This window comes from Periplaneta americana, chromosome 13, assembly GCF_040183065.1.
Source record: "Periplaneta americana isolate PAMFEO1 chromosome 13, P.americana_PAMFEO1_priV1, whole genome shotgun sequence".
NCBI lineage: Eukaryota > Metazoa > Arthropoda > Insecta > Blattodea > Blattidae > Periplaneta > Periplaneta americana.
Genome location: NC_091129.1, coordinates 125,868,727 through 125,892,255, shown reverse-complemented (window position 1 = coordinate 125,892,255; position 23,529 = coordinate 125,868,727). Strand labels below are relative to the sequence as shown.

At 32.9% G+C, this 23,529-nt stretch overlaps 1 protein-coding gene across 1 annotated transcript; it reads right to left on the bottom strand.

Moving 5' to 3' along the window:
• Positions 1-1,826: 1,826 nt before the first annotated feature.
• On the bottom strand, positions 1,827-23,476 carry LOC138712386 (cytochrome b5-related protein-like). Its single transcript, XM_069844085.1, has 6 exons — positions 23,346-23,476; positions 21,376-21,606; positions 15,518-15,909; positions 13,523-13,714; positions 7,243-7,467; positions 1,827-5,559 (listed from the first exon to the last, which is right to left on the bottom strand). Exons 2-6 carry the CDS (start codon positions 21,595-21,597, stop codon positions 5,265-5,267), a joined length of 1,326 nt encoding a protein of 441 aa, XP_069700186.1. The 5' UTR covers positions 21,598-21,606; positions 23,346-23,476; the 3' UTR covers positions 1,827-5,264.
• Positions 23,477-23,529: the final 53 nt, after the last annotated feature.

Genomic DNA, 23,529 nt, shown 5'->3' with positions numbered 1-23,529 from the left:
TCAGTATAAAAATTGGAAAAAATTTCCTGAACCTCACATTACATGAAGAAGATTTTGGATTTCCAACAGAATTGCATTATTTTTGCATATCGCATGGCAAAAGAGCATGCGATGTTGTAGGTGGGACACTTAAAAGGTTTGCGGCTTGTGCTAGTTTGCAGAGACCATCTGATAAACAAATAACTACACCTAGGGAATTGTACGACTAGACAAGGGATCATCTCCCAAACATTAATACCGTTTATGAGACTGAAAAAAGCTATACTGAAGAGGAAAAAATGCTTGCTCTTCGATTTGCAAAATCCACCGCAGTGCCTGGAACACAAGTTTCATACAGTCCTGCTGTTTAGGATGGGTATTATACTTGCTAAGCAGTTTTAAAATGCAGCTGAAACAGCGGACCATCCTGTCTGGAAAGATGATCAGGCTATTTCATCTCAGCAATGAAAGGTAAGCATTTCTTACAGAACTTCAGGTTTAACAAAATCCATGTGACAATAATTTATTTTAGGTAATAATTAAAAAAAATTCGAATTATGCACTACATGTTAAATTACATAGCGACATTCAAGAATATGATCAAATATAATTAAATACAACGAATGTGTGGGACATAATTACACGACTTATACGGTTAGCTTACGCTTGCAGTGACATAATTTTATCTTTGTAACCTATGATGATTCCAAGTTGAAACTTATCAGTTCATTATATCACTAATTGAGGCGTACTATATATTTTTTTTTCCTTAAAATAGAACCCCCGCATTTTTAAATATGAATATATGAAAATTGTTTCAGCATGTTTTTTTAGTGTAATTGAATACATGCAGAAAACAATATAAGCAATAAAAACTATCACATATTAAGAATGTATCACCCAATTTTTGTAATTTTATCTGGAGACGTTGTTGAGATATATAATTTTAATTGAAGCGGCGTGCTTACAAAAATATGATTTTTCTTCATGTTTGAAACGCCACTGACAGAAAACGAAAAGCACAGGACATATGAAACTCGGCAGTTTTAGTTAGCGCAGAAGGTAAAACAAACCCTCAAATTTTGAGTCGGTCGGGTTGAGCGCCTTGTTGATTTGATATGGAATGACCCTATAGTTATTGCGGGAAAATAGAAGCTAGCTCATTTGATTAGCGTCTACAACTATTATTACACTAATTTAAAAAAAAAAAATCATAGTATGCGAACCTAAGAGTGAGTTTCATGCGACAGCATAACATTGATAAGTATCCATCCATTCCATGACCCGTAAAAAAATATGAAAATCTTTGAAATATAAATTAAGCTCATAAAGTTGTTATAGACACGTAAATGTTCTTTATTTATGATTATTTATATAACTGAAAATGCTATTCAAAATAAATAACATAATGATAATGGCAGGACAGTAAAATTATAACAGTAGAAAGAGCGGAAGAATTTCTACAACAAAAATCCTACGCGTTATTGATGCATTTTAGAGGATTTTTCAAACGTCGAATTCTTGTGACTGTAAATTTTCAACAGAATTAGTCACGACTGCTGACATAATTAGGAACATTAAATCTACACATTTGAGATGGGCAGGGCATGTAGCACGTATGGGCGAATCCAGAAATGCATATAGAGTGTTAGTTGGGAGGCCGGAGGGAAAAAGACCTTTGGGAAGGCCGAGACATAGATGGGAAGATAATATTAAAATGGATTTGAGGGAGGTGGGATATGATGATACAGGCTGGATTAATCTTGCTCAGGATAGGGACCAATGGCGGGCTTATGTAAGGGTGACAATGAACCTCCGGGTTCCTTAAAAGCCAGTAAGTAAGCAAGTATTATTCACAAACAACCCATTGCACACAACCTGCTTATTAGTCATTATACAGACAGAAATGTCCCCAAATAGTAATGTGCCATTATGTAAATGTGTTAGACCTAGAAATAAATAGAAAGACAAATTCTATAAATCATACAGTAAATAACAGGTAACTTATGTACCGGTACCAAAGAAACAAGTCATACTGTGGTTGTGTATACAAATTGGATGTATTGCAGTAGATAAAATAAGAATGACAAATTCAAATTAAACATCAACAAAAGGCACGAATTACGTTGAATTTTTATTACATATAGGTCTATACTATTTAGTTGCTCCATGATGAAATATGCTGCTAACAAACAATATAAAAAATATTGCGCTAAACTGGAGAATTGGCTATGGTAGCTTTCAACAGTGCTCTTACAATCACAACCAAATAGAACTAAATACACAACGTCGCCAACATAAGGGCATGATGTTGGCCTATGGTGTCATTAGGAGGAGAAATTTATTTTCTTTCTTTCTTCTTTCTCTACTTCCGTTCTGAACATTACTGACAGACAGCACCACTGTTAGCGACAAAGTTAGGTAGGGTTTGATGAGCAAAAACATTATATTAGTTAAATTAGACACAAGGACAGTGATAAGGTTTATTAATATTTTCTCATTAAAATTATGTTGTTCCTCATCAATATTTTCAAATATATTGACATTAGCATTAGATACTGTTTTTTTTTTCCGTCTTTCTCAGTTACACATCTTGCATATATAGGGTTAGGTTTGGTTAGTTTAGGTCTTTATTAACCAAGTCCGAGCATGCGCAGTTATCATCTCACAGAGCTGTACATGACAATACTTTTTAATTTAAACATAAGGTTTCATTTCGTTCTCCATGTATTAATTTAAATCATATGTTATTGTACTTAATAAATAATTTGTAAATTTAAACAAACTGTTTCATTTACATACATATTACTCGTATGTAATACAAAAATGTTATATGACCAGGTATTTTCTCCAGACCAAAAATAAAACAGCAACACTGTCATAATTACGTAGTTAAAGCTTTGGCGAACATTAATCGAAAATTTAATTTCGTTCATTTCAATGACATTCCCTGAACCACACTTCCCCCCCCCCCTTTATTTCATTGTGATAACCTACTATAAGCTCTATAAGAATTTACATTTTCTTTCAGTATATTCAAAACACCGCCATTATACTCTGTAAACCTTGGACTTGACTGGTGGAGTCAATTATTTAAGAATACAGTCGCGAATTTTACTACCACGATTTCGATTGTCTTTTGTTTCACACACCTTGGTACGGCCTGGTAACTAGTGGCGAGCGTAATTAGAATTGCTCTACCATGTATATTATCCAATTCCAAAAACTTGGAATGGAATGATATCTCTAGTTAATAGAAAAGGAAAAGGGGGGAAAAACAGGAAGGAAAATTTTACGAAATTAGAACACTAAATTAGTTTCTCAAAATTATACAGAAAAAATTAATTATACAATACAGGCTATTACATCTCATTGAAAGAATACAATACTAATTTGTATACAGAATTGCTTTGGTTTATTTTAGGTAGGCAGTTAATTTACAATAGATGTATATTACAACTCTGTAATTGTATATCACAACTTTAATACAATAGATATTTGTACATGTAGTATTTATTTATTTGTATATGTATTTATCTAAATAATTTCACTTAACTAATGCATGACAACTTGAGAAATACAATTATAATGAATAATAGTAGTAGTAGTAGTCTAACGCCCAGGAACTTGGAGGAACTCCATTTTGCTTCTTGCTTCCCAATATAATTTTGATGCTGAAGTCAATTCTAATGCAGCTAATGCTGGACATGTGTGAAGATAATCTGCTGTCATTACTGAGTTTTTCTCGTTGCACTTGGTGATGGATATATGTAAATCCTGTGTAGGCGAGCTGCCAAGCAATCATGTCCTGTTACAATACAAAACATCGCCATTGCTTCTTGTCTGGATGAATTGGGTACTGAGTATTTGTTATTTAGGATAGACCAAGACTTGTTATTACTTGCGCTTTCATTTTGTTCTTTTACTTCTTCTTTAATCTTTCTGTTGATTATTTTGGCTGACTGGTAGGGGCATTTCATTCCCTGACAAATAAATTATAATGAATAATAAAAATGTGATTTTGAGAGATGGTTTGAATTAAAAATGTAATATTGCTACTTTACTTAATTTCTGTACTACGGCCTACATGACAGTTGTAATACTCAAGCTAAGATAAAGTTCTCCAACACTGACTAGCTAATTTGAGATTCAAGACATGGGTCCTTCCAGGCTTACTTCTTTCCTTATAAAGAAATTGGCCACACATCTCGAAGACTTACCTTTTCTGTAAAATCAAAAACTTGCATTTCTCTGTCAATCCTATCATTCTTGACCATAAGGCATACACTTGATATAATACACACGCACACAGACATACATATTTATTACACTATCCAGAAGAGAAAATTAATTAGACTAGACGGCATTTCGGAAGGCGGTTAGCTTCTATATGCGCGTAGCATTTCTGGTATGTGACGTCACAAGCTTGTACAATAGAACCATCAGAGTCAATCTATAACAAGCACTTCCCGAGTTCGTTTGTTCACATGTGAGTATTTCAATACATTGAATAAGTAAAACTAACATTTACTGTGTGTATGTAGGGTAAATAAATGGAAGAAGAGACTGTAAAAAGACAAGTATTACACAAGCAGGCGCGGAAAATATGGTTTAAGATGTATAATTATTTTAAAAACGTTAACGAGCAGAACGCTGCCGGCCATCTTGATGCTGGCAGCAATGTTGCCAACATGCAAGAAACGACTGCAGAAGCATGTGGTGTGGGATTGAGAACCGTGCAAAGAATATTGTTAGTGAAGGAAAGAGGGTTTGTTTGGTGTCATGCTTACAGTAATCAACGGCTAAGTTAATTATTGTCTTTTGATAATTTAAATTCTCTCCTGCGCTATTTGTATTGCACGTGCTCGTGAAGTACGATGTGGCAATGTTGTACGCTGCCTTGCTCTCTCTATCTGTCTCTCTTGACGCAAACGCTAGCAGACAACTGCCTTCCAAATTGCCGTCGACTCGTCTGTTATTGACACATCATTATGTTAAGACAGATATGCCTCTTCTTTGTTCTCGAAACATTTTTGAATAAATAACCTACTTACATACCTAAATCCAATTAAGTAACTTACTAATGAATATTATTTCATTATTACCTTTTAGAATTCTTGCAAAATAGAGTCTCAGAAAGAATGATAGATACAAACCAAAATACTAAGACAAAAGATACCTTGTTGACATTATTTGATTGTGGAAGACAGTCCAACGTTGTGTACTGACATAAAGTGATATTGATACTGTACAGTTCCTTGCGCTCAGTCTCTGTTAAAATAACATTATTCCTTATGCTTCTTTGGTGGATTAGGATTGCTACTTGTTCTTGCCAGCTGAAGAAACTGGCCTTTAAGCAAATCAAAAATTGTAGTAGTTTTATATGTGACTCCAAATTCTTTACAAGTCTCATAAAAAACAGGGTAAAAATGATGAAGATTCCAATGGTCCAGTGTAGGGAACATGTGATGGAGACAGTGGTTACCAAATGCTACCAACACTAAAAATCTAGAGTTGTCAATTTCAATGCGATCCCTCACAGTATCAATTTGACCAAGCCCCCAGTCTCGGTCATCGGTTCTGTAAAAAAAAAAAAGAGGAAGGAAGAAGAAATGTTAATTATTTTCAATTAAATTTTTTTGTATAATGTTTTCTTAAAACCCGCATTCTGTATCACTGAATATAATTCTGCAGTTTATTATAAAATTATAAAATTGCTTTGGTATTTCGAATAAACATTATTACTAGGTACCACAATCTTTGACTATCATATTATGGAAGTTTAATTTCTAATTACCACTATCATACTTATTGCAAATGTTACTTATTAATGGAGACTAAAACTTCGGTCCTCAGAAAAATATTAGATACCAGGTACCTAAATAGCATACTTAGGTATAAATAAAAATGTATCATTTACAGATTGTCGACAGAAATACATGGCCAAACTAAGAGTAAAACCAAATTAAATATTTTATGTTAGATTTTTCTTAAGGGGTTAGGTACAGCTTAAAGGAGTAAAATTTTGGAAATATTCAACATTTTTTCCTCCATTAGTGCATCTGCTACAATAATGAAAATTAGTATATGTAAAACACAATCCTTCTGCTATAAGAAAAAAAATATTTTTACGATTTAAAAAAATTATTTATTTATTTTTTATTTTTTTTTTTTTTTCAAAATTCAAAATTCACTGTGCAATGATGACGCGTTTCCCTCACAACTCAAAAAGTATCCAACATTCTGTGACGAAATTTGTTGTGTGTATTTATGCATATCGTATCTGCAATATGATGTAAAATCACCTCTCTACCTTTGATAGATTATCTGATAAAAAATAAATTCATTAAAAAAATGGTCAAATATAAGTATTTTCTTCTAACACAAAATAAAAAAAGGTATTATTTATTAAGAAATGTAGTTGAAAGAGCATGATATTGTAAACATGAGTTTCAGCAATAACAGAAAAGATAGAGAACATGAAAAAGTTAACAAGTTTATGAGTCATGAGGGAAACGCTTCATCACTGCACAGTGAACTGTAACAGTTTTGAATTTTGAAGAAAAAAAATGTAAATAATTTTTTTTAATAGTAAAAATATTTTTTTCGTATAGCAGGAGGACAGTGTTTTACACATACCAATTTTAATTATTGTACAAGATACAGTAATGGAGGAAAAAAATGTTGAATATTTCCAAACATTTTACTGCTGTAAGCTGTACCTAACCCCTTAAAGCATAAGGGAAAATCATAATTTCTTGATACTCTGTACCAGCACCAAAATTTAACCAATACCCAAAGACATTTCCAAAGGGACAAAACAAATATAAATAAAACATATAATAAAAATAGGATATAATGTTTAATTCTTTAAAATGTACTTATGACTGAAATAATACTAATCATTTGATTGGTAGTTTGCAGAATGTACAATAAAATGTTCAGTTATTTAAAAATATTTAATTTCGTCATTTAACAAAATGTAATCACTTGTTTACGATACGAAAGTAAATTTTTTTTAGAAAACAAAAAATAGAATCGTTATTTTGATTTACTCTTTAATTAAAAGAAAAAAAATGAGACCTAGAAGACATTTAGGTTGAGAACAATAGAAAATCTCAATATAGAGCAATGAGATGGAGAAATAAAATGGAAGGTAAAAATGAGAGAGAAAGACTGCAAAAAAAAAAAAAAAAGTATGTTGGGAAATGTTCTATATGACTTTACAACTTCTATATTCTTGCACTGTATTTCTGTATTTACCTAGGTGCATCGCCATCATGGAAGATCTCAGGATGATGATGTGCTGCATTGAAACCATTTAAAGCAAAGAAGAAGCTTGAAATACAAACCACCCAACACCACATGATGAAAGTGTCTATGAATGAGGCACCACTGTATGTGTACATCACAAGCAGAGGTATGTACGGAATCAAATCTTGTCTCCTGGAAAATATCTTTGCTTTGCCTTTAGAAATCAGAAATAATCTGAAACAAGGCATATAAATACCATGAAAACTTGAAATAAAATTTCAATTTCTTTCTTTTTTAATTTTATCACTATTTTTACTTGTTTCTGAACAAAAAATTTAATCTGAAGAATTACTTTTCCATTTACAAGGACACTAAACTAAAACATTTCCTTTAAATTTGTTGATTAGCAAAGTCAGTTCATCGAAGTTAATTTGGATACCTATTTATATGTATATAAATTTCGAATGGACATTAGGTAATATATGGGCTATTCCATATGAAATCGATCAATAAAAAATCTCGCATTTTTTTAATACTTTAATTTTTTCCCTATTTATACAAGGTGCTGAGGACAGTGCATTTTCAAAAATATACTATCGAAAGTCAAACGGTTTTCGTACTATTGAGCGACAAATTTAGCGTATTTTATAAAAACAAGCTTCTTTCAGCGCTCAGAACTCTGGAACCATTTACTGCAGAACATTGAACGGGAGCTCATTTTGAAGCTGACATTTGGTAGGTTATGTTAAGAAATAATCCTTTTTTTTTATTGTATACAGAGAGACAGATAATATGATTTTACTTACTTTTAGGCTTTTTGCCAATTTGTAAAAATGTAAAAAATATTGAGAAAAATCCTTGCATTATTAAGAGGGACTTCGGCATTGTTTGCTTAGTGGCTCGGCAATAAGTTTTGAGGGTATTAAATAAATTATTTTCACATGCCTAGACTTGAACGGCACAGTACCGCACACACTGGCTGAGAGTTGAAGATAAGCGAGCGTTGGGCGTCATTTTACTCCTGTGTTTATGAAAACTTGTGATAAAGCTAGCACAGCTATGGCTACTAGACGAAACATCACATGTTTGTCTCCTGGCCTTGCTTGTCTTGGCCAGCTCCCATCTCACAGTCAGCTGGTTACTTCATGTGCGTACTATTTATTTTCTTTATTTGATATTTTCAACACTTTCTTATCAACGGTACACCAGTAAAAAATATGTGTTTATTTGTACTTTCAATGCGGAACCTAACCATATATTTTAAAAATATTTTTTCGTGGTCAAAGGCGTCTTAATGAAGAAAAATCTAAATTTCTCCATTTCCATAAAAGGTAAGAAAAACTGTTTACATGTCAATATAAACTTCAATTTCTCAGCATCAAAATAAACCATGATTTTGATCATTGGGTGAAAGGGTTTCGGACCCACAACAGTTTAAAGTTGCTAATTTTATGAAAATACGATAAATTTAAATATTTTTAATTTAAACGCTATGAAGTTCTGATGCCTCAAACTTTGCACAAAGCATTGTATTACAGTTCTCTATGTACAAAAAAAAGTTTCATTTTATTTAAAAATTGCAAGGTCAATTTTCTCTATATTTCGGTCGGTTTGAGATGGAATAGCCCATATGCAAACTCATACACTTCTTAGTTCCCTATCTACTATTTTTACTTTTTTTTTTCCATAGTCTGCCAAGTTAGCTCTGTGGTAGCACATCTGCCTGCAGACTAGCTGGTCCGGGTTCCAAATCTCTCCGCAGTGCATATGAAGAGAAGGCATATGCCACTGTTAATAGTGATTCATCTGTCGGATAGGGATGTTAAGCCTGGCAGATCCTTGTGCTATTCGACAGGAATAGGCTATGTGCCGGCACCAGGTTTCCCCTTCTCCCTTCCTCACTTCATCATCATCCTCACCCATTCCCTACACTACACTTACATATACACTCACTCTAGTACATGACATAACTCTTCACAGACTACACATCATGCATAATGTGACCCATCAAAGTGGTGTGCAACTTGAAAATGGGTCACAGTCCTGCCACCTATCCACAGTATGCGGAACCCGAATCACGAAAGTGAAGTGGGTAGACATTAGACACATTTTTTCATATTCATCTTCCAGTTTTCTTATTTTAGTCTCTTTTTTTTTTATTTCTGATTTTATATTTCTCTCTCTCTTCATCCACGTTCTCTGTGAGCTAATCTACTTTGTGTATATATATAATTTATTTCAAGAAATAGTCTGCCCAGGCATCCTGGGTTGCTAAAAACACAGAATAACACACATATAAGAATAGTAATGATTACAGTAAGATAGATGAGCCAAATTTAAATGTGAACTAGGAGCTTAAGTTTAAGAAATAATAAATTTGTACATATATTTGTAACAATCACACACTAACGAATAGAAAAGGGGGGGGAGGGGGTATTATGATATTCCGTATAAATGATTTTTCAGAATTGCCACAGACCCTTTAATGGTTGAAGTAATTATTTTTGGAATGATGTCATGGATTCCAAATGTTTTGATAGTGTTTACAGTTGATCGTGGGATGGTGCCCCTCGCTCCGATCATTAAGCCATGTACTTCCCAGGTGCCTTCCATCTGATATTTTTCTCGAAAATACGGAATAGTAGGCTCATAAATTTGTTGTTTTTCTTTGTTGACCTCGGATGGTTGGGTCTGGCTCATCTCAAATCTAACAGTTGGGTCCAGTATAAAGCCTTTACTATTAGTCTTGTCTAGAGCCACGATGTCCGCTCTTCTAATTCCGCCGCCTTCAGACGCAACGCAGTGCACCTCTTCATGGACCTCGAAGGATTTGTTTCTAAGGGCTTGTGCTATTAGTTTTCGGATGTTATGATGGCGTGAATTTCTCAGGAGTTCTCCATGCTGACAGGATCCTAGGACGTGTGCTAAGGTTTCAATCTCGTTGCAGTATCTGCAACGGAAACCGTCCAAGGATCTCCCATGAAGACTTCTCACTGGTGCTACGTTAGCATTCATCTTAATTGCGTCCCGCCATTCAGAGGAAGATAGACCCTCCTTAGAAAAAATCCATTTATTTCCGGGAGTATATTCTTGAAATAAAATAACACCTTTTCCTTTATGTGGAAGCGCACACCATTTGTCGTACTCTTGTTTCCTAAGATTTTGTCGTAGTTTATGGACATTGATGTTACTTATATCCAGATCTTCAGGTGGAATTTTTAACTTCCTGGAACATACTTTCTTTTCTGCTGCTATGTTCCTTGTAGAAACGACAAGAGGATTCGAGGTTCTCAATAATGTGTTGCAAATATTGAGATGCTGTAAATATGCTTCCCATTGAGCTTTGAAAAGGCTGAGACCCTTATATTTACGTTCGGTGTACAACATCGCGTCGGGCGTGTCTCCTGGCAAACATAAAATTTCCTTCACCGAACTTTTAATTAACTTATCCACATCTTCGAGAAACCGGTCAGAAAGCTGGTGAAGGGGAGCATTTTGAAGAGGATAAACAAGTATAGGCCAAATATACATATTTAAAACATTGAGTTTTTGTTCTGGTTTCAGAAGATAAGTAGATGTTAAAGCTTGGATCTTATTATTTAAATTATTGATTACTTTGGCAATGTCAAACTTAATTTCATCAGAAAAATTAATCCCAAGGTATTTGATTCGTTCATCTCCATCAATACTATTAACAATTGATCCTCCAAGATTCAATGTCGTACTACTTAATTTTCCTTTCTCGATAACGATGGTTTGAGTTTTAGATTCATTTAGACTTAATCCGATCTGCTGTAATGACCGTTTTGTCATGGTAAATATTTCAGATGCAGCAATTGTACTTTTAGCAACAAGTGCAATATCATCCGCAAATCCTAATGTTACTACATTATTTAGATCCGATACAAGGTCATATCCAAATTCTTCAGCCACACTAGGCTCGGATAATTCATCAAAAATGTGGTCTATGCTGAGATTAAAAAGCATTGGGGAAAGAGGAGCGCCTTGCATAACCCCTTGTTTAAACGGTATGGGTTTTGTTTTATGGATTCCAACCTCTATCTGGGTTTCATTTCCACACTGTAAATTTATAATTAAATCCTGTAATTTTTGGGGAAGGGCAGAATTGTGAATGACAGATTCCAAATGCCGATGTCCAACAGTATCATAAGCTATATGCACATCAAGAAACAAGATGGTGACATCTTCTTTTTCGATTTTGGCCTTACGAAGAACTGAATTTAATATAGAGGCATTAATCTGTGCACCAGCAGTAGATACAAATCCTCGTTGGTTTTCATTAAATTCTACGTATTGTTGCATTCTTGAACAAAGACACCTCTCCAAAACTCTTCGAATTACTGAACAAATGGTTATAGGTCGATAATTATTTGGGTCCTTTTTTTGTCCACCTTTATATATAAGAACAGTTCTAGCTTTCCGAAAAAAATTAGGTACCCAATTGTGTGATAACATTTTAGTTCCTATTAATGCTAAAATTACTGCAACTTTTTCACATTAAATAGTTCGCATCAATATTTTATCTGGTCCTGCAGAAGTGTCAATCGAAATACCTTGCATAGCTTTAAGAATTTCTTCCTTACTAACAGTATCCAGAAATTTGTTGTTAATATCATCTTTGTCAACTTCAGTAATATGGTTCGGATAATTATCCAAGTGATGGTGGTTTACATTATTAAATTTATTATTAAACGTAGTTTCAATCTCATTTACCGGAATACTTAAAGGACATTTCTTTGGTTCAAATATTCCACGAACTGCTTTCTTTCTTTGGTTATAATATAGGAATTGTGTCACCTGGTAATTGTATTTTTCTAGTCTGACTTGCTTTTCTCGTTTGGATTTCCTTTGCGGATTTGTGGTTTCAGTATAGTGTCTATTATTATTTTTGAAGTCACCACGTCTGCGTGCTAGATAATACCGCGTGGCGGGGTGTTTGGGGCCTGGGAGAAAATGATGAGCAGTACCAAGAAAATCTTTGAAATCTTCCGTATATTTTTGAAAGTTTTCCTCGTCCATATTACTCTGAAAAATTTGAATCCACTCATCCAAATTTTGTTGAAACCCATGAACATCATTTTTGTCTGAAACATTCTCACTCTCGAGATTAGGGAGTGGTATCTCCGGTATATCAAGGGAAACATTCTGATTATTAGAATTATAACTAGAACATAGATTAGTACGAAATTCTTCCGGATGAGCTTTAGCAATATGCTGCTTAACACCTTTGAAAAATTTATTACAATGAGGACAGATGTTAAGTGCAGTTGACCGTATACCATGAGCCACTTTCATGTGCTTATGAATACCCCTTTTATCATACAACTTTTTGCAATAAATACATCCAATTTTATTTTGTCGTAATGATGAATCATTATCATCAGGTTGATTAGTAGCACTAATATGTGTAGAAATATCGTAAGGATTTTCTGCTGCTGCTGGGGTAATATTCAGCGAACAATCTTCTGATGTGTGACATCTCGAAATGTGGGTATTGATGCCTTGATGAGTAAAAGATTTATCACATAAAGTACAAGTGACAGAAGAAGTGTTAGTAAAATCAAATGGAGTAGACAGAGGGATGTTGGTTGACATCACTGATAAATTAAACTAAAACGCGTAAATAAACTACACAAAAACGAAATAAAACGAATTAATGTTTGTAAGCACTGTTGCTATGTAAAATCAACAAGCCTATAAAGTCACTAGAAAACACACTGAATTTCTTGAAGATTCACATGATGAAAAACTTTCCTAATATACACATGAACAAACGAAATAAGAAAGTCTTCGGATAATCAAGAATTAATCCAGTTAAGGATATTAATCACATAATAAACGTTTGAAATGAAAGAGCACACATTGATCAAACCATGGAATGACTGAATATCAGAGGAGAAATAATTCCAGTATAGGAGGAAGAACAGTTTCAGACCAGGTAAGTGCAAATTCTGGCAAGATGAGGTGAACCAGTTATTCATGTCCAAGCTGGTATTTAATATTTAAATAGCCCGAATTCAGATTATAAAATTGGAATTGATTTACTTTAAGTTAAATGTCCAACTTTTTTTTTTCATTATTTTCTTTTATACAAACCTTATGTCTGTCGTTTATCAACAATTTTATTATATGTCATTCACGAAATGGATTTCAAGTTGTAATAAAGACATTGCAGATATAAGTAATTTAGATCTGCTCTTCCAGGAGCTTTGAAATAGAACTTCATTAATACTACTGAAATTAATTTTTGGATAGGAATGATACTTACTTTAGAAAAACATGTAACTGGAAGAAGACAGCGTAAATAATAAAAGAGTAGATCCAGGATGCGTAGCGAACAATAACAGATTTTGTGCAATATGGTACCCATTGTAATAGTGGTTCAAATACTGCAAGTTCCAGATCCAACAACGTATTTGTGTACAAGTGGTGACTCAATGCATGACTAATTCGCCAGTCTCTGAAAAGAAAAAAAAAAAAAGAAAAAAAAAAAGGGATCTTGTATCATTATCGATAACATAATGTGTAATGGAATAGATTCATTCCTTCATAACTGGCAATACCAAAACAACAGCACTTTTGGGTGGGCCAAAAAAAAATTAAATCTGTTATATTGTCAGTCTGGGTCATCAGTTTTGCCACATTAGGAAGTTCGCACTAACTTTCGTTTTCAGTCAATATTCAAACCTAAAATTAGTGTATTATTTGTGTTGTGTGATGTGTTCTAATAAAGAAAATCGACACAGATTTATGTTTATTTAATTGAATCGGTCGGAGCTAAAAGGACTTAAGTCAAAATATGAAGTTTTGGGTTATGCAACAATTTGAACAACTGATGTCATGCGCATCGAACGGTGGAAGAAGGAACTAAGACTTTTAAATATTCTTTTGTCTTCTATAATATAAAAATATAATATTTGTGTTTTAGTGGAATATTTTTGCTTCTCCTGAAAAGTTGTCAAAAGTGACTTAATTCCTTTTAGCTCCGACCGATTCAATTATGTTTAAGCTATCATGTTGCCACATTAGTACATTCGCACGAACTTCCGTTTTCAGTAAATATTCGAACCTAAAATTAATATATTATTTGTTTTATGTGATGTGTTATAATAAAGAAAATCCACACAGTTTTTATGTTAGGCCCGTAAGTGTTGCCACATTATAAAGTTCGCACGAACTTTTATTTTGAGTGAATATTCGAACCTAAAATTAGTGTATTAATGTGATGTGTTTTAATAAAGAAAAACCACACAGATTTTGTTTGGGCCGTAAGTGTTTTCACATTAGGAAGTTCGCATGAACTTTCATTTTCAGTGAATATTCCTACCTAAAATTAGTGTATTGTTTGTGTTGTGTGATGTGTTCTAATAAAGAAAATCCACACAGTCTTTATGTTTATTTAGTTATGTTCAGGCCGTCAGTGTTACCACATTAGGAAGTTCGCACGAACTTTCATTTTCAGCGAATATTCTGACTTAGAATTAGTGTATTATTTGTGTTGCGTGATGTGTTTATTATAAGGAATATCCACACAGTTTTTATGTTTATCCAGTTACGAGCAAGTGATAGAGAAACAAGCTTCAAATGGCTGCAGTTTCAACATTTGGCACCATTAAATACAAACTTTTTTTTTTTTGTATATACCGTTATTTATTCAATTATCCGGCAAAATCTCTTATCTGGAACTGGCCTGGTCCCTTTGGTGCCAGTTAAGAGGGATTCTACTGTAGAGAACAAGACATTATGTCTATAATATATTCTCTCAATTTTAATTTGTAATATTAAATTACTGCAATGTATTAATGACTCTCAGCAAATACTGGACTTAATAATTCTTATAATGGATAAAGTATAAAAGATCTACTCATCTATAATAACTTCAGTGACAGTTTAATTTTATGAATGGATGCACTACACAGAACATAGTACTGGATTGGTGCGTAAGCTCGAAGCATTTTTCTGTACTTTCATTCATTTAATAGTACTATAGTGACACAGCTACCATAGCAACAAAAAATGCTACGAACTTATGCTCCAACCCAATAATTTGGTTCTGAGCTTAATGATTAAAATTTAGAATCAAGAGAAATACTTGGATAACGTAATTAAAATAAACTGAAAGATCATAAACAGTGACCAGCCATTCATCTCACAAATTTTCACACTGAGCCTAATGCTCTTGAATCAGTACAGAAAATTTATAAATCAAAATTTTTGGGGGTCATTATTTAAATCATTGGCGTTATTTAATTTGATTACTTACCGTGATGGCATGAAGGAAAGATCAAAATAATACATGCGTAGATTATCCTTCATATGGAAGAAATTATGTGCACTAACAACCGTAAAATTCAGGATAATACCAGCTAGAATTCCAAGCTTGAAATTAGAAGTGGCAGCAGCTATTGTAGAAAGCAGCAGAAAAGAAACAAGCAGAAAATCTGCACAGAATCTGGATTGTTTTGAAGGTCCTGGAGGAAGCTTTGCTAGTATTGGCCGTGCCTTGCGTTTCAGCGTGCGATAGAAGCCATTTTCATCAAATGTGTAAGGAGAATAACGTGGTCCCACTGCATTTCTAACGAAAAACTGTTTGAGTAGATATTCTGCAGTCTTTGCTACATGATGTGTTTCGAAAGCTTCGGTGATGTCTGTTCCCTGTAACACAAAAAAGAATGTGCAATTACTTATCTTATGATATTTTGCAAAATAGGTGTTTTAATTAGATAATTCAAATGGAACAATGTAAAAGTTTATTTTGAGAGTTTGTTAGAAATAAAGTTTCAACATTTTTTTGTATGTCTTTATACACGTTTCACATTTCAGATAATCCTACTTGTCTGTGGTGTAATAATCATGATGAAAATCTGGAACACATTCTTCTATACTGTCCATCCATAAACCACAAAAGAAGTCAATTAAAATCATCAGTACCAGTTGCAGAAGACACAGCCCTGCAGTATATATTGACTACACCCCAACTCTGGCTACTAGCAACAGGCATCTATAATGAACACCAATCAAAATATCCCTCATTTCTCGTGAAAAACAACTGAATAGACTACAGTGGACTTTATGTTGTCAGCAAACAGCTGGATACATTAAGAAGATTGATTGGTTGACTGATTGATTGATTGATTGATTGATTGATTGGTTGATTGATACACCTGTTTCAGTATGTCCACTACTTCCTATGTTGCTGTGCTATAGTGCTAATCATAAACTTTAGATAGATGTATTAGATCGTAAATATATAGACATAGACAACCAGGGGCGTACGCAAGGGAGGGTTACCGGGTTTGAACCTTCTCCCCTTTGAATCTTTTGAAAAAATTACATATTTACATTTTAGTTTTTTTTTTAATCCATAATCGATTTCCCTTCTCTAATTTTTCACTGTCAGAGTAACAAAATCTACATCGCATAGGGCATAATCCTCCTACCCCTCCTTCGATATAATTACTTTGCTTGGTGCTATGGCATGTTCGAATTATAACAATGCTATCTTCATTATAGACAGACCTACCGCCTAGTACTGACCTTGTAATAAAATTAAGCTGACACAATATGAAATGTAACTTGTGAAACATATCGAAAAGATTGTTTTGACAATTCTGCAGTGCAAATATTGTTAAATATTGTGCATTGTCGATTTTAAACTCATTTTAAGAGTGGTATTCACCCATTTGTTAGTTTCAGTTCCGGCTTTATTGTGAAACAACATAATGTTTTGTGCATTTAACAATTCATATTTTTAATATAAACTTCATATTATCGTTCCGGGTTCTTTGATATGTCTGAATAACCCAAAGCCCAATTTTACAATATTTTAGCAAAATGTCGCGTAGTGATTCTAGCGAGGTTAGTGAAAATTTCACACTGGCAAATGTTTCTCTGCAGTTGCAGTGTGACGATGTTGTAGCAAAAATTCTTCCTGGAACTAGTTTCACATTCCCCTGTGAAAACTCAGCTAATAATTATTATAATTATAATTATATTAATTATAATTGTATTAGCTCGATGAGAGCTCTATAGTGTTCTTTTGACCTGTTGACCCTCTATAGGGCTTTAATTTAATTTATATTATTTGCATCAGTGTTTGTATTTCTTTTTTGTATTTATATATGCTATCTGGTAGGAAGAAAGAGAAGGCCTTATAGTCTTAAATAAATTAATTAATTAATAATAATAATAATAATACACAACATTTTAAATACCGATAATGTAAACTGTAAACAATTTTAATAATGTTCCCCGCCTCCGACAAAATTTTGTATACCACTGTAGGTAATGAATGGATCCCTCCTCCAAATATAACATTAGTAACTTCAGGCTATTAAGTGCAGCTTCCCATTGTCGTTCAGAGCTTCAACTGTCTACATAACTAATTTATCTTCATTACCTAATCTATAAAGCTTTGGTGTAAAATTTTCTTCCCTAATATTGTTAAATGATAAAAGGTTTGTCTCGAAAGTGGTGTAAATCAGACCTGAAACTAAAAATTATTTACTGATCTGGAATAATGAGATGTGATATTTCACTAACGTTAGTATGGTAATATTGAAAAGGAAGAAAAGCATACAAAGCAAATTTAGTTTATCCAAAGGGCAACAGTTCAATGCAGATAAGATAAATGACATACATACTAGACTGAGGAAAGTAGCCTATATTTGTTATCTTTTGTGAATATGAAAACAAATTATTATTAAAGTTAATAGTAATATGATATATCCTATAGAATAATTTTATTTTCCATATGAAATTAATCTGTTATTAGTATAAATGGAAGGTAAATATGTGAAAGAGAGATTGTATTTACTTCAATAATCTATTCTTCTGTACGTACTTCTCCCATCTGGTATTGGTGAGCTTTGACAGCTATATGAACTTTTCTGTGAACCATGGCATGTAACATACCATGCCGGTTATCAGCCATAAGAAGTGATGAGAACATAATTAATGTGTATTGGTGGACTACTGCGTAATAGACGTCTTTAAACTTGTTAGATAAATGAGTGTAAAGTATAATGATAATAATGTGCTGAGATATCAAGTCTGCGGGCACTACGTTTACATAATTTGTAATTCATGTGGTTTACATTCACTTCAGGAAGAGATTGATTTAGTTAACATATTTTATTGTTTTCATATCTATAAGCTTCAATGATTGCTCTTATTTGATTTTTAATAAATATTACCAACATCATCTACATGATAAATTCAGGAACCAAGATTATTTTCTCTACTCATCTAGTAATAGTAGTAATAAAGTGGTAGTTAATTGAGACAGGGATTCTAGGTGGAAAATTTAATTCCACTGGAGAATTTTACATCCAGGAATATTTTGTAGCTCTAATCTAGAGTGTAGGGTACATTAAACATTTTCTCAAGAGTAGCAATAATTTTAATTCTAAAGGAAAATCTAACTTTTTTAAATCATTCCCTCAAATCGTAACTGTTAAGCATTTTGATTTTTATTTTATAATTTGAAAATCTAAATTTTATAAAGTTTTACTGCTGTATTAAGTAATGCTGAAAAAAATGTTTAAGAATACTGTAAAACAATTTCCTTAATTTTCTTCTAATATCAGAAAAATACTTACAGAATTATTAATGAAGATAATAGAAACTGTAATCACAACCTATCTGCATTTTTAAATTTATTTTATCTAACTTCAATTCTGATAAGAAGTGTTAACCCCATGAATCTATGCCTTCAAAAAACACATCTTCATAAATTTACTTCTTGTAAATCTTTGATTACAAATGAAAAGTTGTGCCCATAATTACAATACCAGTATGTATGAAAATAAATTACTATAGTTACACTACAATCCTTAAGTTATGCCACCTGGACAGAAAATGATATTTGTGAAATGGTAATAAAACTCCGCCATAAGAAAGTACTTTGTACTTCCTAGTGACTTATGTCAAGTAAGTGTGACCAGAAAACTCCAAGAAATGCTTAAACTGGTAGGTTGATTCTCCAGGTTGAGAACTGAGCATTAGATTGTTGATCTCACCTTGTGAAACTACAATTATCAGTGAACCTAATAATATGCTTCCTAATTTGACAAGTCTCAAAGAAAACAAACTAGGGAAAATGGACATGAATTTGAGAACTTTGAATGTAAGGAAATTATATAAGCATGGAACAATAACAGATCTTGTAACAAAAATACACCAGTGTCATTTATATATAACGACAATACAGGAGTCGAGATGGTGTGGCAAAGAAGTGATTAATTTTTTAATATGATATTATACCAGGTCTTTCATAAGTTCGTGAAACATTTTAGAAATTCACACAAATAAACTAAGTAATAGATACTACATTTCATTAGACAGAAATGTAGATAAACTCTCCAAATTTTTTTTTACATATCTCACAAATGCTCAATGTGTCCACCCTTGCTGATATGGCAGACATCTAGCCGATAACCCATTTCATCCCACATGTGTGTCAGCATATCACGATCAATCAGTGCCACAGCCACGGTGACATGGTCGCGAAGTTCCTGAAGGTTAGCAGGGAGTGTGGGGTACAAAAAAAAAACAATGTCCTTCACAAATCCCCACAAGAAAAAATCGTAAGGTGTTAAATCTGGTGACCTGGATGACCACCACATACATTCATTCATTCATACATTCATTCATTCAGTGTTCTGCCCAAGGGCAGGTCTTTCATTGCAAACCCAACTTTCTTCAATCTTTCCTATTTTCTGCCTTTCTCTTTGTCTCCTCATATGATCCATATATCTTAACGTCATCTATCATCTGATATCTTCTTCTGCCTCGAACTCTTCTCCCGTTCACCATTCCTTCCAGTGCATCCTTAAGTAGGCAGTTTCTTCTCAGCCAGTGACCCAACCAATTCCTTTTCCTCTTCCTGATCAGTTCCAGCATCATTCTTTCTTCACCCACTCCTTCCAACACAGCTTCATTAGCCACCGCATTAAGATGTCATATTTGTCCACAGCGTCCTCTCCATGTTGTGATAAATTTGTGTTGAGATATCCTGGTACATCATTGTGGAAATGAGCCAGATAGCCGTCTTGTTGAAAAATGTAATTATCACAGGCTTTTAGGAACAAAACTAATTCACTACTACTCCTCCTAGCAGAAAACCATGACGACTATGCGATACAGGATTTTTTCTACAAAGCTTGGCGAGTTTCTCGTTCTATAGGTATAAGGATTACAATTATCCATTGCTTAGTTTATTTGTGGTGAATTTCTAAAATGTTTCACGGACTTATGAAAGACGGTGTATTTCACTAACCAACACTGGGAGGAGGAAGAACCACAACGAGTTCAACATGCATCAAACTCTCAAACCTTTCAGTAAAGACAGTGATGAAGATGTAGAGGTGCATAGAAGAATACTGTTAGCCAATAGACCATAATAACCTAGGCTATGTTGTTACATATATTCAAATCAGAACCCTTTATAGTGAAAGTAAATTGAGCATTTATATAACAACTGTGAGACTAATTTATCTTTATCATTGTTCCGAAGTATCAAAAAAATTACAAAGAAAAATGTGGGCATATTGGATAATTTTGAAACGAAGATTTTTACAAAGGATTTTTGGATCAAAATTGAATGGGAACAGACAGAAAATTAGATACAACAAAGAAATATACAGTATGTTTGAAGAAATGAAAATTACTACATTTATTAAGATTCAATGGTTGCAATTAGCTTGTCGTTATTGAACTGATATGTATTTCATACCTAAGAAAGAATTTAAGCAATAATAAAGTGTATGACAAAAGAACAGAAAAAACCTAAGAGTAGATGGGAAGACGCAGGGAGGGTGGATGCTGAAAGCCTACTGAAGTTTAAGGCATGGGAAAGGAAAGCCAGAGAAAGACATTTCTAGAAGAATGCATTGAGGAGACCAAGGCTCGACTTGAGCTATAACGCCATAAAGCAAAAGAAATAGTGAAAGTATAAGAATGGAATTACCGGTACTGGTTACTAAAAGAAATCGAAATATGCTAGGAAAACCTTAAGTCATTTTGCCTACTACATATCTCTGAGAAAGTGCATACATATTATCAAATAATTAATTTGTTTATCACAGAACTAAGTTACCTGTTATTAGAAATGGGACTTACCTTTGTAATTTCCAACCAATCAGATCCTCCCGGATGTTTATGTATCCATTGGGAGAAGTCGTACAATCCATCATGCACACGCCAAAGCCCTTCTGTATTGTCATCAACGCGTTTACCTTCAATCCAGACATCTGCTGTTTTAAGTGTTTGCTTCCTATATGTAGGACACTTATTTAAACCTGGTAGCGATGACTCTGGCAAATCATCTGCTCTTGGAGCCATTTTTGTGGACTGTAAGGATGGTAATTATTATTTTTAAATTAGTTCAATTCCATATATCTTGCAGGAATACGATTATATACTGAATTTACATTGCTGTAAATTCAAATTATACCTTTGTATTTTACTTCCAAAGGGTAACAAACAAAATTTTTTGTATCATAAAAAGAGGCGTCACGTAATATATACTTCGTAATTTATTATATGATAACATTTCTGTAACAGAACACTGAAATTTGAATCTCTAGTAAAATGAGCTGTTAAAGAAGAGAATAATATCTTTAGGAAAAAACTAGTATATCTGATATGTATTATTTTCAAAATTTTACATTAGTAGCTGACGTGTTTTTTAATTAATATTTTCGAATAAAAATTCTTCAAAATGTTTCCTCTATTTCTAATTTATATTATTACTAGCCGTACCCGTGCGCTCCGCTGCACCCGTTAGAAATAAATATAAAGTAATTACATAATTAAAATAGGACGTTTGATCCAGGGAACATTCGTGTTTGATAGGAGGATAAATCGTTTAATATGTTACTTAATTTAAATTGCATCCAAATAATTAAAATGCGATCATTTTGGTCCAGAGACACTCATTTGGTGCAATGACAATTCCTTTAACATGTTTCTTAATTTTTATTACATGCAACCATAGTTTAATGAAGATTGACATCATTTAGATTTAATGTGTATATTTTATTTTACTTGTTATAGGTTTCCACTGAATTATGGTAATGCTTGGCCCACTATGGTTGTGAACCCTTCAAATAACTTAAATTATATTATATAATACTACATATTATATTATATTATATCAGAAGTTACTGTAATAACATTATAGCATTATGTCCATCTAGAGAAACTACATTTTCCAATGGTGAAATAATAATTAATTATACAAATCTGTTAATTTAGCTTCCGATATTACTTCATACAAACACAGAAACATTCTCTGTAGGCTCTCTTTCATAGCTATCGATTGTTGTTGTCCAAGGCCCCTTATAGACGAAGTCATTTGTTTTTTAATTCATTACACGGCCTTAGATGGCAGTTATTTTAATTTTAAAACTCATTTATCTCATTAAATATCAGTCCTATCAAAATTTTTCAAGGAATAAAACTTATCGCAAATTATTTTTGAAGAAACTTTTGTTATGTAACATGTTTCACAAAAATCAATAATAAGCGAGATATTTCGATTTATTTAATTCAGGCCCCCTTATAACCCCCCTTTTAAATGTATTTCGAATGCCATATAGCCTAAAATCTTAAGTTACAACGAACTTAATTTATATTCCAATTTTCATCGAAATCGGTTCAGCCATTATCGCGTGAAAAGGTAACAAACATACAGACAGACATACAAACAAAAATTTCAAAAAAGCGATTTTCGGTTTCAGGGTGGTTAATTATATATGTTAGGACCAATTATTTTTGGAAAATCGAAAATTACCAGCAAAATTTCGGCTACAGATTTATTATTAGTATAGATTATGCTCTAAAAATAATAGCAATGAATAATAATAATAATAATAATAATAATAATAATAATAATAATAATAATAACAACAACAACAACAACAACAACAACAACAACAATAATAATAATAATAATAATAATAATAATAATAATAATAATAATATGTCTCAACATTTCCTAAATCAAAATTTAACCACTTATTACTATATTTTATTAAAAAATAATTTCTTTATTTACAAACGTGATAATTAATGAATATGCTGCTTACCTGTTCCACTGACAGTTGATCCCCATCTGAAACTTCAGTTAATGCTCTTGCTTTATAATATTTTAGCAGATTGCATTATCTGACATGGGTCACATGTAATGTCATTGTTATGTAACAACACGCATCAGAACTTGACAGTTGCAGTAGATTATATGACCTCTGTAACATTTATTGAACTCCATGT